The 17,459-nt window shown below is 41.7% G+C and overlaps 1 protein-coding gene across 1 annotated transcript in view; it reads right to left on the minus strand.

Annotated features, from left to right (window-relative positions):
* LOC126483805 (beta-hexosaminidase subunit beta-like) overlaps positions 1–17,459 on the minus strand; it is a 131,382-nt gene that overhangs the window by 29,940 nt on the left and 83,983 nt on the right. Inside the window, exons 2-4 of the mRNA XM_050106987.1 lie at positions 16,691–16,874; positions 6,113–6,240; positions 1,093–1,298 (exon numbers count right to left, since the gene is read on the minus strand). Of these exons, the coding sequence (XP_049962944.1) occupies positions 1,093–1,298; positions 6,113–6,240; positions 16,691–16,874 (518 nt within the window). The remainder of the gene's footprint in view (positions 1–1,092; positions 1,299–6,112; positions 6,241–16,690; positions 16,875–17,459) is intronic.

A 17,459-nucleotide genomic window follows, 5' to 3' on the forward strand; every position in this document is an offset into this window, starting at 1 on the left:
TCTGGGAAATTGAGAACATACCTATCTATGAAGTTTTTTTTGACTGCATTTTTCAGCATGTGCAGCTTTTGTTTTTTTTCTAAATCTTCACTGTGTCATTACACATGTTTTGCAAAGCAGACACAACGATCATCATATTTAGATGCAGAGGATTTAATGTTTAATTTTGCACTGTTTGTGATGCATTCAATTTCTCCTCCATGTCCGCTTCCACATTGGTTATTGTTTCCACCTGGCATCATTAAAGATTGATCTTTGTGCATTACTGGAATAGTACAGTTTTCAAGAATTTTATGCCTGCCTTGGAGAGCAGTGTATTTCATTTCCCACGCTTAAATATAGCTTTGAAGCATCCTTGTCCTGACAATCTTTAAAACCTTCTTTTCACCATCAGTAACATGTTTTAAGTTCATTTTGCCACATTTTTTGTGAAACGAATACTTACAGTTTCTACCTCTGTACCTCTCCTCACTCTGTTGCTATGGAACGCAGAATAATCACCATTAGGGTTCTCTAACTCAGCCAACAAAAATGGAACTCTCACAGGGTCACTTTGTTGTCCATCTGCCTGTCTGTGTCTGCCTGCAAATGTTTGTTTCACATGCAATTTGAAACACAGTATGTGCAATAATCGCTGCTGGATATTAGATGATGAATAAATTCCGAAACGTGTCATATGAGCAACAAAGTCATTCTTTGCCTGATGTTTAACTTTTGCCATTGTGACCCAGACAGCCTGAATGGAGAACTACTGATTATTACAATAATGGTTGCCTGCCTCCTGTATGATTTTGTCACATCTATATTGTTGAAATTAAAAGTGTCTTGAAAACCTTGGAATCCCCAGGACCAATATCTTGCCAGTAACATCATTGAGAACAGGCAAAAATGGTCAAATGCTCAATCCCAGAATACATTAACTTTCTATGTACACAATTAAGTTTGTTAAAACCCTCAGTGTGTGATGCCTACTCACACCTGACCAGTTTTTTTTTTTTTTTAATTCATATTTACAAAGTACACTTTCACACAGTTTTACACTCAGAGCCACCTTAGTAAATAAATATAAACAGCACACAGCAGGTTACTAACCTTAGAAGGGGAAAAGCAGCACTCTGGTAAGGAAAGCTCTGATCATCAACAATATGCCAATGAAAAACATTCATTTTATTATAGGCCATTGCATCCAAAGTCTTCTTTATGTAGTTCATTGGAATGAAATGACGGGATGTGTCAAGAAGCAGACCTCTGTGGCTGAAACGAGGGATGTCTGCTATTGCTAGATTATCCAATATAAGCTGAAACAATAAATACAGAACAACATTATTTTACCTGCTCATATATGTATTAAAATAATTAATGATATGAATATAATAGAGGGAAACATTCCACATGGGAAAAATACATATAAAAAAACAAAGATGCTGTAACTTACCAAACGAGAGAGTGTTGGTATGTTGATAGAGACAATGAAAAACACAAACACATACACAAATTTCAAGCTTTCGCAACTCAAGGTTGCTTCATCAGGAAAGAGGGAAGGAGAGGGAAAGACTAAAGGATGTGGGTTTTAAGGGAGATGGTAAGGAGTCATTCCAATCCCAGGACCGGAAAGACTTACCTTAGGGGGAAAAAAGGACAGGTATATACACACACACACACACACACACACACACACACACACACACACACACACACACCTGCACTTATACAGACACAGGCAGACATATGTAAATGCAAAGAGGTTGGGCAGAGATGTCAGTCGAGGTGCAAGTACAGAGGCAAAGAAGTTGTTGAATGACAGGTGAGGTACAAGCGGCGGCAACTTGAAATTAGTGGAGGTTGAGGCCTGGTGGGTAACAGGAAGAGAGAATATCCAGTCCTGGAAAGTATCCTGTCACAAGTGGGGCACTTTTGGGGTTATTCGGTGGGAGGTTCTGTGTTTGAGGGGATGAGGAAGTGGCTCTAGCTATTTGCTTCTGTACCAGGTCGGGAGGTAGTTGCGGGATGCGAAAGCTGTTTTCAGGTTATTGGTGTAATGGTTCAGGGATTCAGGACTGGAGCAGATTCGTTTGCCACAAAGACCTAAGCTGTAGGGAAGGGACCATTTGATATGAAATGGGTGGCAGCTGACTATTTTTAGCAACAGATGACATTGTGCAGTAAAAACAAGGCATATGCAAAAAGTAAGGGCCTCTAGGCCATAATAAAAACATTCACTAGTAAAAGCTCTCATTGCCATTTTAGTTTCCTATAAAGCTATTTCATTTTTCTGCTTCACTTCTTAGCTCATATCCTTCAAAATTCTTAATACTGCCAATAGACACGTCAATCTACGAGAAACTGTCCTAATGTTTGGAATTATTAGTTCCTTTCTTGGGGAGGAAGACGGATTGGTTGGAGGAGGTTATAAAGCAAGGGCAGGTGATTCAGATGCCAGAATAAGGAGGTGTCCCCACCCCCAGTCGTGAGGATGAGGGGAGACAAACTGCAGAGTCTCCAAGTAGCCAACATCAAATACTATGTGCTGACAACAAAGCTGTGCAGAATAATTGGATAAAATTCAAAAGCACTGTTCTATACCCCTTAGACAAGCAAGTGCCAATCAAGGTTTTAAAAGATGGGAAAGACCCATTGTGGTTTAATAGCTAGATCAGGAAGTTGCTACAAAAGCAAAGAGAGTTTCTTCACAGATTTAAGCAACATCAAAGCCTAGCTAACAAGCAAAAGCTGAATGAACTGAAAATGAGCATAAGGGGAGCAATGAGAGAAGTGTTCAATGGATTTCAAACTAATCTGGCCAACCAATCTGACAAAAAAAACTATAACAAGTTTTAGAATTCTGTAAAGTCAGTAAGCAGATTGAAATATATTCAGTCTCTTAGTGACTATGCTGGGATGGAAACAGAAGCCCAGAAAACTGTATTCAGGCTTCTGGAATTGTTTCATGGTGGAAGATCATAATATGTTTCTGTGTTATCATACAGAGATCATGTTGCTACACCAAAGTTGGCAACATGAAACAATACCACAGGCATAAGTGAGGGCTTGTTGCAACCAGTAATGGCATATGGGAGGTACTACAGAAGACCATGTCTCCTCTATAAGCTCTGCAGTACCCCCATGTTGAGGTCAAGATAGTGTCGAGCATACCAGACCTTGCCCAATCCGAGACCTCGGCTATAGCAGTGAACATCACCGAGCAGGATAGTGACTGTTACAGTTTCTGATGCAATGTACTTTGTAAATGATGCTTTTCATACGGTAGGAAAACAGTTTGTTAATTAGTGCATCAAGTGATGCACTACTAGTTAATGACAGATTGAAATTATCCAGTAATCTTTTATTCATTTATGTAGTCAAGTGAACTATTATTTCACGTGTTCTACAGTAGTTTTCTGTGCCACAGTACTGAGCAATCAGAGACCCACAGTTATGACTGGAGGATTTTAGTTTCATCTGTACACAACAGCTTCCTCCTTCCAACCACTGCACAAATGTTGTAAATGCAAATATTTATACAAATTAGGATGGAATAGAAAAGCAGCTACAGCTGCTTAATAATGGAAAGGCTTCTGGACCAGATAATATACCTGTGAGATGGGTTCCCATCTAGCACCAGTTCACTGTAGTTCTCTGGACAATGAATGACACCTAGAACTGGAAGGGTGGGAGGGAGGGGGGGGGGGGGGGGGGAGGACATCACGCAGGTCATTCCTATTTTCAAGAATCGTCATAGTACAGATGAAAGTAATTATAAACCTGCTGCATAATTATGTTGTTTTTGGAGAACTAAAACCTTCTCTACAAACAAATCAACATAGATCCTGCAGAAATCTTGCTAAACTCGCATCACTCTCTTTGTCAATAATATCTAGGGCATCATAGACAAAGGCACCTTTATCGACACAGTTTTTCTCGTTTTCAGGAAAGAATTTGATACAGTTCACATTGTCATTTAGTAAATGCAACTCCAGATAGCCACAGATGTTAGGACACCACTTCCGAGATTCGGGGAGGGGTGCTGGCCCTGGATCAAATACCCTGGCAGATAACTGACTAAAGCCAGTGTGCTGATCAGCCTGGATGTGATGTTTAGGTGGTTTCCTCACATCTGACTAGGTGACTAGCAGGCTGGTACCCATGTTCCACTCCAGTTATATGATTCACAGAGATCTAGAAAAGTTTCAAAATTTTGCATGAATAACATTACACACAGCCAGTTGAGGTACACAGATTCCATTCCACTTTGGAGCGGTGCAAAGGGATGGTGATAGAAGGAGATTTGGCTGACCACTCCCTAAGATTAAGAATGCTAAATTAGAAAACAACCATGCCAACCCCTTGTAGGTACATGATAAAGGCAAAAGGAAACGAAGAAGATTGTCATTTAGTGAACAAAATTTAGTTTACCAAGTACTGGGCCAATTTGATATTGGATTCAGGACAAGTTTTGAGTAACACTCCTCAGTGTACTTTTTTTGACACGTGTAACTACTTCAAGTACATGAATGCAAGGAAGGGGTAAGATTTTTAGATCATTAAAGCTAGGTTTGCATGGCTTTCTGGCACTTGCTTGTTTCATTAGCCATAACTACTGTATGTTTCCTGAAAACTGTTTTGGTCTGGTGTACATTTCTCCGAATAATGATACTATATCACAGTACTGAGTGTACATGAGAAACTTGTATGGCCTAAACTGTTTCATTACTAGTGTTGCTCTAAAAAAATTCTTACTACATAGTTCAGTCTGCTAGTTTTGAATTTAAAGACTTCCTTGAACATGAAACCCAAGAAATTTAGTTTCAATAACAGGTGGGTTGCAAGACATTCCTTACCTCATACTGGTTCTTGAAACTAGACTTCAGTGTTATAATTTGTGTGTCTTCAAGAATCTGTCTCAGGTCACATTTTTCTATTAGTTCCATGACACTCTGCTGTATGTTAAACACACACTTCAATTTACACTTCCCTTCTCTGTATATATTCAGTATCACCTGTTAGCCATATTTGATAAAGGTCCCACACACTTTAGCAGTATTCTAGAATGGGTTGTATACAATCTGCCTTGCAGACTCCTTCCATTTTCCCAATACTCTACAAATGAGGCGAAGTATTATCCATGTTTGAGCGTGTATGTTCCATTTCATATCCCTACAAATTGTTATATACGGTTTATTTGTACAATTCAACCAATTCAAACTTTGTCACTTTCCTGTTGTACATTTAAATATTGTGCAAAGCGCACAGTTTTACAGTGTTGCATGTTTAAAACAAGTTGCCAGTCTTTGCACCACTTTGAAATCTCCCATGTGCTGATAAACATACTCAATACATACTTCCATTGTACTATACTAGTCTTTTCATTGGAAAGAAATCATAGCCACACCTCTATTTACCTAGTCACTTTACAAATTAATTTTTTGTACAGAATATAACCCAAAAGCTCTAGAAACTATGATAGGTATTATATACCATTTAAAAGATATACAAAAATATACATACACATACTGCACAAACTATTTAAGGTTTGTTTCAGTTTAGTAACTGGGAGAACTCATGTTAGTACACTGGCATCACCTGTATCAAAGAAAACAGGGGATCTGCTTTGAGATTTTGAGATACTAAAGTAAATGCTGGGCATCTCCTGCACCAATGCATGAATGTGGTACATCCACTGCTTATCAGGGAGACAGCAGGTGGAGATAATGCAACAACAGTAATTAAAGAATATTTCACTGGGCAAAAATTTTTGTGATTCCTTTGATTCATAATACAGGGTAACATTTGTGACTTTAGGATCCAACTGCTTTCTTTTCGCGGTGCATTTTGATGCCAACTACTTTTACAAGAGCACACATGTGATTGCAGCAGCATGCAGTCATTGTGAAATTCACGTGTGACTTGACAGACTTTTCCACATGCAAGTCAAATCTTTTACAATACTGTTGCATATTCAAAATGACATCACTGATAACAGTATATAGGAACAGTTGCATATAGGTTGATGGTCAAAACCCGGTTTTCAGATACTTGGGACAGAGAGATGTACAATTTACATTGCAGGCCACTGTGCCTTAGGTGAACTTAGAACCATTTCACTGATACTTACAGCATCTGCAGTCTTCACCCGCGTAGCAACTTGAGAGAATGTTTCGAGACCACGCAGGATACCCCACACCGAGGCAGAAGTTAAAAGCATTGCTCCTGGCAGGTCTGGACTGTTAATTCTCAGCTCATCTGCAAGAGGAAACTCTTGTTATACACACAAAATCAACAGGTTACCAATTTGTAATATCATCCAAAAACAAAGTTTGTCAAGTAACTGCTTCAGTTTTCCAAGGGCAAGATTAAAAGTTGGGTATACCATATTGTAAATAGAATAGCGACAAGTTTTGATTGTAGTGCATCTCCCCAAAACAAGCATTATACCTGGCATTGACAGTTGCTGCATTTGCACTTAGACAATCTGAAGATGACACTAGGTTCTCAAAAACAGTAGTCACACTTTGTGATTTTTATTATCAGTAAATTGGAGAAGCTTGTTCATCAATAACTTATTCTCCATTGACGATATGTCATTTTTCCCAAACTGTATATTACTTCTTTAAAGTACACTAACAACAAATTACAACTACTGCTGATGTACTCACACTGATAATTGTGGGAAGGAGTAAAATTTCTTATTTCCTGAATGATTCAAGATACACAAACAACATTTTTGGCAGACAGTAGCACACAGAGGGAAGTGTAATTCTGTTAGAAGGAAGAGTAGTACATTTCCAAAATAAATAAATAAAAAAAGAATTGCAAAAGCAATACCACTTCACAAGAAAGGAGAAATGTCAAGTTGCATTAGTTTTCCCTCACAATAATGTAAATTTCTGGATGAAACAATACATAACATCAGTGAGAGGCAACCAATCATTTATAGCAGACTGATGTGTGGCAGACACATTACAAAAATTATGAAAAGGATGAATAGCTACTCACTGTAAAGACAACAGGTTGAGTTGCAGAAACCTTTTACAAATTGAGGTTTCAGCCACACACTTCTCCAGAAAAGAAGCCAAACAGACATTCAAACAAGCAAGCACACTTCGTGTACACATGACTGACACCTCTGGCCACTTCTGCCATATAGCTTATGTTTTATGGCACAACTGGAGATATGGAAAATTAATGAACTGTTCTGCTTGGAAAACCACAGCTTAAAGTGAATCTCTACACTGCACAGTGTATCCTTGTATTATAAGAGGGGGGGGGGGGGGGGGGGCAGCAAAACGAAATAAGTAAGAGTTGCAGGCTACTCTGTCATGCCTTAACAAAAGATCTGACTGACAACTCAAAAAAATTCTGGGCCTACATAAAATCACTAAGCATGTCTAAGGCTTCCATCCACTCACTCATTGACCAGTCTGGTGTGCCAGTTGAAGATAGCAAAACGAAAACTGAAGCCTTAAACTTAGTGTTTAAGAAATTGTTCATGCAGAAGATTCATACAAAAATACCATCATTTGACCATCGCACAGATTCTCATATGGATGACATAGTAATAAGCATCTCTGATGTAGGTAAACAACAGAAAGAGTTTAAAACAAATAAGTCAGCAGGTCCAGATGGAATACCATTTGGTTTTACAAACAGTGCACTACAGCAGTAGCCCCCTTAACCCAGACAGTCCTGAATTATTTGTTTTTCAAAATTGATTTATATCTTATCTACAATGATTCACAAGGTTGTAAGGAAGAAAGTAAAAACAATTTTGAGTATTTATTTTTATTTAGTATTTCCAAAAATGGGCGTCCTTCCAGAAGAACGTCAGGACAATAAGGGAACATGTTTTTAAAGTATATGACATTGCACAATTAACTTGTTTTTGTTTTTATACTTTCAAATAAACATAAATACAAAAAACAAAGAAAATAACCTATACACATATTTTATGCACTAGTATGATAAGACAAAAAGCAACAAACATGAAGTGGTTTGTCACATTTTACGCACATAGTAGTAGTTTTTTTGTGACAACTTCGACATTTCAGCTGCTGCTTCTTTTTTGTTATCTCGTCCATTGGTAATTCAGCAACCTAATGTTCTCAAATCTAGAATCTAGTTTTGCCCTCTTACTAGGATGTCCTCTGCTGGTAGTGACTCTTCTGTTACTTTCAAGTATTGCAGTGACAATTCGACGACGTAATGTCAGATGATCTATGGGTTCTTCGTTGTGCGTGTAAAGATCCGAGGCATTTTGCTCTGCAATGACTATAAAATGTGCAATGATCAGGAAATACCACTTTTTCCCTCTTACAGAGCATCTATATAGGGATACAGTTTGGTCAGCTCGATCTATGCCTCCCATATGAGTATTGTAGGAGTGTAATAAGTTAGGTTGAGGCACGCTAATCCTTTTCTTTTGTTCCCTGGAAAATCTTGCTACAGAGCGTAGTGGTTGCACTCTGTCAAAGTTGGTGGCTACAGTAACAACATTGTTGTCATTCCAACGTACAATGGAAATCCCGGATGCTGAGTCAGAACAAACTTCATATGATCCTCTATTTTCTTTTATCATTTTATCTACAGATGATAGAGTACAATTCTTAGCTGTTTCCTCTTATTGTTCCTGTTGCTTCCACGCCTCTCTCTTTTAGGTCATGTAGTAGTTCAACACTGCTTAAGAAGTTATCAAAGTATATTCGATATGGAACATGTGGAAGTAACTGGTCAACTTAAGTCATTACCACACCGTACCCCATACCTTTCGTTTCATAATCCTTACTACACGTGCCAGCGTTAAGTATTTCCTCATCTTTTTATTCTAACATGTCCAAAAGTTCCATCAGTGTACATAATTTTCTGTAAATACAAAATGACAACATATTACCCTGACGTCCTTCTGGAAGGACGGTTGAAAACATTATTGAATTACAACGAACAAAAACTTTCAATCGTAATATGAACTCGTAAATAATATAGGTTAATTCTTGAAGATATTATATGACAAGTTTCAGAATTATTTATGCAATATGAAAGAAAATATACATACACATCGATGACAAGGTCGGTCAGTTCGTCCATGGTAAAATAGGCCCTATTTTCAAGACACAGTTTCTCACTCACTAAGAACGACAGCGTCAAACTGACTGTCGCAGCGCGCAACTGACTTGGCCTACTTCATATAACAATGCGTCACAGTCCGTTGCAACAATGCGTTATTCACAAAAATAAATAATTTCAACAATGAGTGCCACCGTCCTTCCAGAAGGAAGTCAGGGTTATCTGGGTTAATATATTTTCAGTCTGAATATAATAATTTTCCTTAAGATGGAAAAGCTTCAGTCCACCAACCAGAGCAGTTTTAGAAAGCATTGCTCGTACGAAACTCTGCTTGCCCTTCTGTCAGAAGATATACTGCAAAGTATGGATGAGCAGCAACAAGAGGATTCGACATCGCTACATTTCCATAAAGCATTTACCACAGTGCCCCACTGCAAACTGTTAATGAAGGAATGAGCATACAGGATAGGTTTCCAGATAAGCAAGTGGCTCAAACACTTCTTAAGTAATAGAATCCAGTATGTTGTCCTCTAGAGCGATCATTCATCATAGACAAGGGTATCATCAGGAGTGCTATTATTTTCTATATACATAAATGATTTGGCATACAGGGTGGGCAGCAATCTGTCATCATTTGCTGATGATGCTGTGGTGTGTGGTACGGTGTCGAAGGGGAGTGACTGCAGGGTAATATAAGGTGACTTACACAAAATTGCTAGTTGGGTGACGAATTGCAACTAGCTCTAAATGCAGAAAAATGTAAGTTATGCAGATGAGTATGAAAAACAAATCCATAATTGTTTGTTTGTTTTGATTTAGGGTGCAAAAACAACTAGGGTCATATGCGCTCATGCTAAAACTGTAGAACATGAAGACAAAGAGAGGAGTCAAAAATGACTACATGTTAATCCCAAACAATGGACGTGAAGACAGCTGAAAACAGGAATATGGAGAAAAGTCTATAAAACGGAGGTCCTGAACTAAAAATTAAATGGCCTTCACCATATTGACACGACAGATAAAAAGTAAAACTTGGTTGCCAGCCTGCGCATTGTTTGCTAAAACAGCCCATAACTCAGACAGCAAACACAAACAAGAATGTAAGTTAAAAAAGGGCATTCCATCAAGAAATGGCGGACCATCAAAGGTTGATAGCAGTGAGTACAAAGTAGTAAGGCAGCCCCACTTACACAAATGGCGATGGCTAAAAAGACAGTCCCGATGTGCAACATAGTTAAAATGATCTCCTCATGACAAAAGGGCGAAGAGAAGGTCATCCAAGCCACTGGGAGAGGTTTAATAACCTGGAGCTTGTTCCCGTGAAGAGAGGACCAGTGTTGATGATGAAGGGAATCACCTGCAGACAGATGGCAACACAGAGATCATCGGAGCAAATGTAAGAACGAGCGGGCTGAGGTACAAGGACTGCAGCCTTGGCAGCAGCATTAGTGGCCTCGTTTCCTGTCAGATCAACATGACCAGGAACCCACATAAACATCACAGTGGCTTCATCAAGAGTGAGCAAGCGACAGCTTCTCTAGACCCATTGCACTAAGGGATGGATGGTGTACAGCACACAGAAGCTTTGAAGGGCGCAGAGAGTTAGAGCAGATGACGAAACTGAAAAACCTGTGCCGCCAGATGTACTGAGTGGCCTGATACAGGGCAAAAAGCTCTGCTGTAAATACAGAGCAGTTTTCTGAAGGCAATACTGAAAAACTTATGTGCCAATGATGAAGGCACACCGGACACCATAGTCAGTCCGAGAGCCATCAGTGTACATAAGAGTACTATCTAGAAGTTCCGTGCGAGAGTCGTGAAACTGAAGGCAATAGAGTGAGGCTGGAATAGTGTCCTTAGGAAGGGAAAGGAGGCTGAGGTGAATACAGGTTGATTGTGAAGCCAAGATGGTGAATGGTTCACATACACCAGGAATGGGGCAGGTAGCGCAAAGTTAAGCTGCCGGAGTAAGAGCCGAAATCTTACTCCAGGAGGTAACAGATAAGGAGGATGTGCCCCATACTGCTGATCAAAGGAGTCATCGAAGGAGGTGGCATAGGATGGGTGGCCACGCATGCCAGACAAACGGCATGCATATCTGCTGAGGAGATAGTCACAGTGGTAGGACACCGGGAGTTCCACAGCTTCTGCATACAGACACTCAACCAGCCTAGTGTAAAAGACAGCCGGCTGGGGTGGTCAGGCGGTTCTAGGCGCTACAGTCTGGAACTGCGCGACCGCTGCGGTCACAGGTTCAAATTCTGCCTTGGGCATGGATGTGTGTGATGTCCTTAGGTTAGTTAGGTTTAATTAGTTCTAAGTTCTAGGGGACTGATGACCTCAGAAGTTAAGTCCCTTAGTGCTCAGAGCCATTTGAACCATTTTTGTAAGAGACACCAGCGGCCAAATGGATACCATGATAGTGGATAGCATTAAGATGGTGTAAGAGGGATGGACATGTAGATGCATAAACGAAACACCCATAGTCTAGTTTCGAATTGACAAGGGATCGGTACAAACAGAGGAGGGTGGTACGATCTGTTCCCCAGCAAGTACCACTGAGGACACGTCGGACATTGAGGGACTCCACACCTCAGACTGCCACGTAAGACTTGTGGAAGGATAAAGAAAGTTTCCTATTGAGCAAGAGCCCCAATAATTTCACAGTTTCAATGAACAGAAGAGCAACAAGCCCAACATGTAAAGATGGTGGAAGAAACCAACTGCACCGCCAGAAATTCATACAAACAGTTTTACCAGTGGAAAAACAAAAGCCACTGTCTAAGCTCCATGAGTGGAGGTGGTCGAGACATCACTGAAGACATTGATCAATGAGACAACTCTGTGGAGAACTGCAAAAAATGAAAAATAATGGACAAAATGGGAGCCAGAGGTGCCTGGCAGGAGGCAGGCCATGATAGGGTTAATGGTGATAGCAAAGAGGATGACACTTAGGAATGGAACCCCACGGCACACCATTTCCTGGATAAAGGTGTCCAACAAGGCAGATCTCACCTATACCTTGAAAACTCTGCTTTAGAATGTCCTAAAGGAAACAGGGCAGGCAGCCATGGAAGTCACATGTGTAGAGAGTACGGAGGATACCAGAACTCCAGCAGGTACGTGAGGCTTTCTTCAAATCAAATAAACACAGCCAGTCTGGGATTTCTGCAGAAAACCATTCATGACATGATGGGTATAGTGACGAAATGGACAACAGCAGAATGGCATGCTCAAAATCCACACTGTGCAGTGGCTAGTAAATTGTCAGACTCAAGCCACCATACCAGCTGTGTTTGAATCATATGTTCCATCACCTTACAAACACAGCCGTTGAGAGAAATGGGGCGGTGGCTAGAAGCTTACCAGACTTAGATATGGGTACGACAGTGGCTTCATGCCAATGTCTGAAATGTGCCCTATGCCCAGATGTGGTTGTACATATGAAGTAAAAACTGCTTGCCTGCAAGAGAATGGATAGCAATAGGGTCCACTATGACACTGTCTGCTACTGTGAGGCTGGAAACTGGGGAATGGATCTTGGTCCTGTAGAGCTGCCAGAGGTTGGCTCACATAATGGAAGAGGAAGTGGAACTGTTAAATGAACTAGTGAATGAAATCCAGCTAGCTTTCTTGCTATCCATAGTGAATGCAGATTGCCATCGTAGAATGATGATTAAAAGCGTGGAGAGCATGTCTCAGCGGGCAAATTGCATAGCGGCACGCCTCAGTCCACCAAGGGACCGGTACATGGCTCAGTAAAAAGGAAGTGCAAGGAATGGAATGTTCTGTGGCAGTAAGGATAACATTTGTAAGATATTCCACCTGGTTATCACAACTGGGGAAACGTTTGTCAATGGTTGCCAGGGAGGAGTAAAGCCTCCAGTCGGCCTTAGTAAGCTGCCATTTGGGTGTGCACGTAAGTAGCAAACAGACAGCACACAGGAAATGGTTGCTCGAGTGTGTGTCAGAGACAATAGACCACTGGAGATGAAGGGCAAGATGGGCACTGCAGAAGGATAGGTTCAAATGGGAACAGGTGTGGGAAGAGTCTGAAATGAACATGGGTGTTCCTGCGTTATGGCGAGGAGGTTAAGTTGACTGAGATGGTCAGCCAAGAGGGCATCTCTCTGGCAGGTTCTGGGAGAACAGCAAAGGGGATGGTGCACATTAAAGTCGCCAAGCAGTGGAAATGAGTGAGGTAGCTGCCCAGTAAGCTGCAGGAAGCCTGCCCTGGTGACATCAAAGGATGAAGGGATGTATATGGTACATAGGGAAAAGTTCAAGTGAGGAAGGAAAAGGTGAATTGCAACAGTTTGAAGGAAAGTAGTGAGTAGTTTACTATGAGTGTCATCCCAAATGAGCAGCAAGATTCCCCAATGAGATGGAATGCCATCCTTGAGGGAAGGTCAAAACGGACCGGGAAGAAAAGTGAGAGCTCAAAGCGGTCATGAGGATGCAATTTTGTTTCCTGTTCGCTGGGATTCTAAGAGCAGCTGTAAATCCACTTTTTTTACTGAAGTCCATGAACATTCCACTGAAGGAGAGCCATAACGAAGAAAGGGGAGGTGGGAAAAATGAAGGGGTGTCACCTCGGCGGCTGTTGAGTGCCAGCCTTCAAAGTCTCACTGCTACAGGGAGTAAAGGCTGGAGGATCATGCCCCCATGAGATCTACAGAGGCATCGGCACTCTCCTTCTGTTGATCTGTAGAGTACAGAGCAGAAAAAGTAGGCAGTGCGCACCGGCGACACGGAGATTGGTTGGGCGAGAGTGTCACATGGCGACATTGTCAATGAGGATCTCTGCTTCAGCAAAGGAAAACACCGTTGGTCTTTGCTTGACTTCTTGGAGCCTCTCCAGTTGCCAGCAGAAGACTCAGATGTTTGTTGGCTGGAGGGAAGTAGGAAGTCTTTGCTGGAGTATTCCTTCAGTCCTTTCCAGCCTCCTGGTTGTGTAGCAGGTGACTTCGACCCTGGGAGCTGAATGTATGGTGGCTTGTTGCACAGCTGGACAAGGAGACGGCGATGCTACCATGACACTAGGCAGTTTCACAACCTCAGTGCTGAATGTGAGGTCACATGTCTGCATGGCCATGTCCTTCATGGAGCAAGATGTAGCAATAAAAGTACTTTAAGTGCCAGATGTTGGGACGCATGGTTTGTGACTAGCCAACAACTTGCGAGTGACCAGGTAAGGCACTTTTTCCTTTACCCCAAGCTCCTGGACAGCCCGCTCATTGAGGTACATGGAACATCCTTGACAGGAGATGGCATGGTCACCATTGCAGTTCATACAGCGAGGAGAAGGAGGTGGACTATCACCCTCATGTGCATCCCTACCACATGGCCAGGCGTCGACAAAACATGCAAGTGTGATTGAAACGACACTGGTAGCAGCACATCAGGTTCCAAATGTATGGTCGGACTGTGTTAACTTCATAGCCTGCTTTGGTCTCTGACAGAGGCACCACTCTATCAAAGGTGAGAAAGAGAATGCGTGTGGGCAATAAGGATGCAGCTACATTTTTCATCACCTGATGGACAGCAATGACACCCTGATCAGAGAGATCGTTTGGATTTCTGCCTCAGTCAGATCATTGAGCAGCCTACTGTAAATAACCCCACGGGAATAATTCAGAGTTCTATGGTCCTCAAGGCTAACAGGATAGCCATGGAGATGCAAAGTGGCAAGCACTTTTTGTGCTTGAGAACCAGAAGTAGTCTCCAAAAGTAAGGTGCCATTGCATAATCCAGAGCAGGATTTCACAGGCAGTAACTGCATCAACACCATTCTGAATAATAAACGAATTTACCGTAGTGAAGGACTGACCACACTCAATACGTGAAACCATGAGGACCCATGGTGCAGCTGGGAGGGCCTTTGAATTGCGAGCTTCAATCTGTTTATGTTTGGTAGACGTGGACTGCAAAGATGATGAAAAGCTCATTGCAAGAAAATCTACAATGATTGCCAGCGTCTCTGATGTGTAGTGCCCCCCCCCCCCCCCTCCCTCAACCCTCATAGGGGAGTGCACCTGCCTTAGGTTATTGTTCACACCTCAGGCCACACCTCCCAAACACCTGACAGAAGGACCGACTGGCAATTTGGGAAGGTAGCAGCTCAGGAAATCACCCTTTCCTGGACCTGGCCTGTACCAGGTGGTATGTGCGAACCCTCTCTGTTGACTTGGGGCTGGGAATTATGCGTTACCCAGTCACCTGTTGTGCATCAGATGGGTGGGCTGGCCTTCAGCAGCACAGAGGGAGGAAGAAGAAAAAGAGGAGCCTCAAAGATCAAAGTGGAGGAAGGATAGGAAAAGGTGAATGAAGAAAGGGATAAAAGAAATGAAAAACAGTGATTAGACTGTTCTTATGTCAGCTAGGAAAAATACGGAACATTGCCAAAAACATTGCAGCAATGTTCCCGAAGGGAGGGGAAAAAGAATAGCAAGAGGATAGATATGCAGCACGGAGGGGAAAAGATGCTGCAAAGGCTGGGCCCCCATGGTAGCCAATCATGAACCAGCCAAAGAGCGAGGAGCCCCCCCCCCCCCCCGGAGGGGTGGGGGGTGGGGAGACTCAAACCCATAATGTTTGGATATAGCTTCAGTAGTGTCCTGTTTGACACAATCATGTTGTTTAAGTATCTGGGGTAATATTTGTAAACCAAAATGAAATGGAATGAGCATGTGAAGATTATGGTAGGGAGGTTGATTGGTCAGTTTACTGAGAAAATTTTAGGAAAATGTGGTTCACCTATAAAAACGAACTCAGATAGGGTGCTAGTGTGACATGTTCTCGAGTACTGTTTGAGTGTTTTGAATCTGCACCAGGTCAGATTAAAGGAAGACATCAAAGCAGTTCACAGGTGGGCTGCTAGATTTGTTACCAGTTGGTTCGAAAAATTTGCAAGTATTATGGAGATGCTTTGAGAACTCAAATCAGTCTCCCTGGAGGGAAGACAATGTTCTTTACAAAGAACACTATTGAGAAAATTTAGAGAACCAGCATCTGAAGCTGACTGCAGCATGATCCTACTGCTGCCAACATATATTTCATGTAAGGGCTATGAAGATAAGATACAAGACATTAGGGTCCATACAGAGGCATATAGACACTCATTTTTCCCTCACTATCTGTGAGTGGAACTGAAAAGGACAACTAGTAGTGGTACAGGGTACCCTCCACCAAGCACCATATGGTGGATTGCGGAGTATGTATATGGCTGCAGATGTTCCCATTAATGTGTCTCTGTTGGCAAGTTTCTAAAGCATCACAGTAGCATTAATTACATTATGAATAAAATTAAAAAAGTGTTGCCCCAAAAACAGATAGGTGTGTTTTGAAATTTGCGTGGTTGTGTGTACATTAAGTGTGTGTTATTAAAATGAAAAAGAGAGGTAGTTTAAAAGCTAGTTATGTCTCAGTGTTGTTACATGTGTGTTTACATCTCATATGTCTACGAACTTCAAGGTTGTTACCTTTGCTTTTTACTTAACCATCAGATCAGCACTTGACAGTTCAGTTTTGGTTCTCTGTTTGTCTCTATAAAGAAATTCATCAAAACAAAGGTGAGCTGATCAACATTAACTTACAAGAAACTTTCATAACACAGCACATGTTGCTCACTCACAGGACTCATCCATGCCAAAGACCGGCCGATCGCCACACTCTCCATCGAGGCGCACCAGCAGTGCAGACAGCTGCATGGAGGCTTCGCTGGCATTGCGCGGGCCCTTGACTGCTGCCTCCTCCTTGAGGATTGCTTCATAGCGTGACACAGCTTCAGACAGTATATCACACTCTGGTCCCTCCACCTGCAGACACGAGATACCAAATGGTAAACCACAATTCTTTTTTTTTTTTACACACACAAAACTTTTACAAGTAAGCTCTCCATTCCTTGAGGAAATGAAAATCCTTACCAGAAGTAGTAAGTGGTTAATGGAGCATTTGGTATCTCATCAAGGTGTAGATGTAGACTAGATAAAGACAGGAAAATGCAAAACATGTTGGAAAGAATGACAGATATGTCTACATCAATTCTCTGCAAAATACTGGAGAGCATGGCTGAGGGTGCTTCCTGTTGTACCAGCTATTAGAGCTGATCACTTTCCACTCTCATACACTGAGGTAACAAAAGTTATGGGATAACTCCTACTATCATGTTGGACCTCCTTTTGTCCAGTGCACTGTACCAACTCAATGTGGCATGCAATCAAAGTCATTGCAAGTCCCCTGCAGAGAGATGGAGCCATGCTGCCTCTATAACCGTCCATAATTAAAATAATTTGCCAGGAGAGGATTTTTTGCATGAACTGACCTCTTGTCCCATAAATGCTCAATGGGATTCATTTTGTGAGATCTGGGTCACCAAATAATTCACTTGAACTGTCCACAAT

Source organism: Schistocerca serialis, chromosome 6 (genome assembly GCF_023864345.2).
Source record: "Schistocerca serialis cubense isolate TAMUIC-IGC-003099 chromosome 6, iqSchSeri2.2, whole genome shotgun sequence".
Classification (NCBI taxonomy): domain Eukaryota; kingdom Metazoa; phylum Arthropoda; class Insecta; order Orthoptera; family Acrididae; genus Schistocerca; species Schistocerca serialis.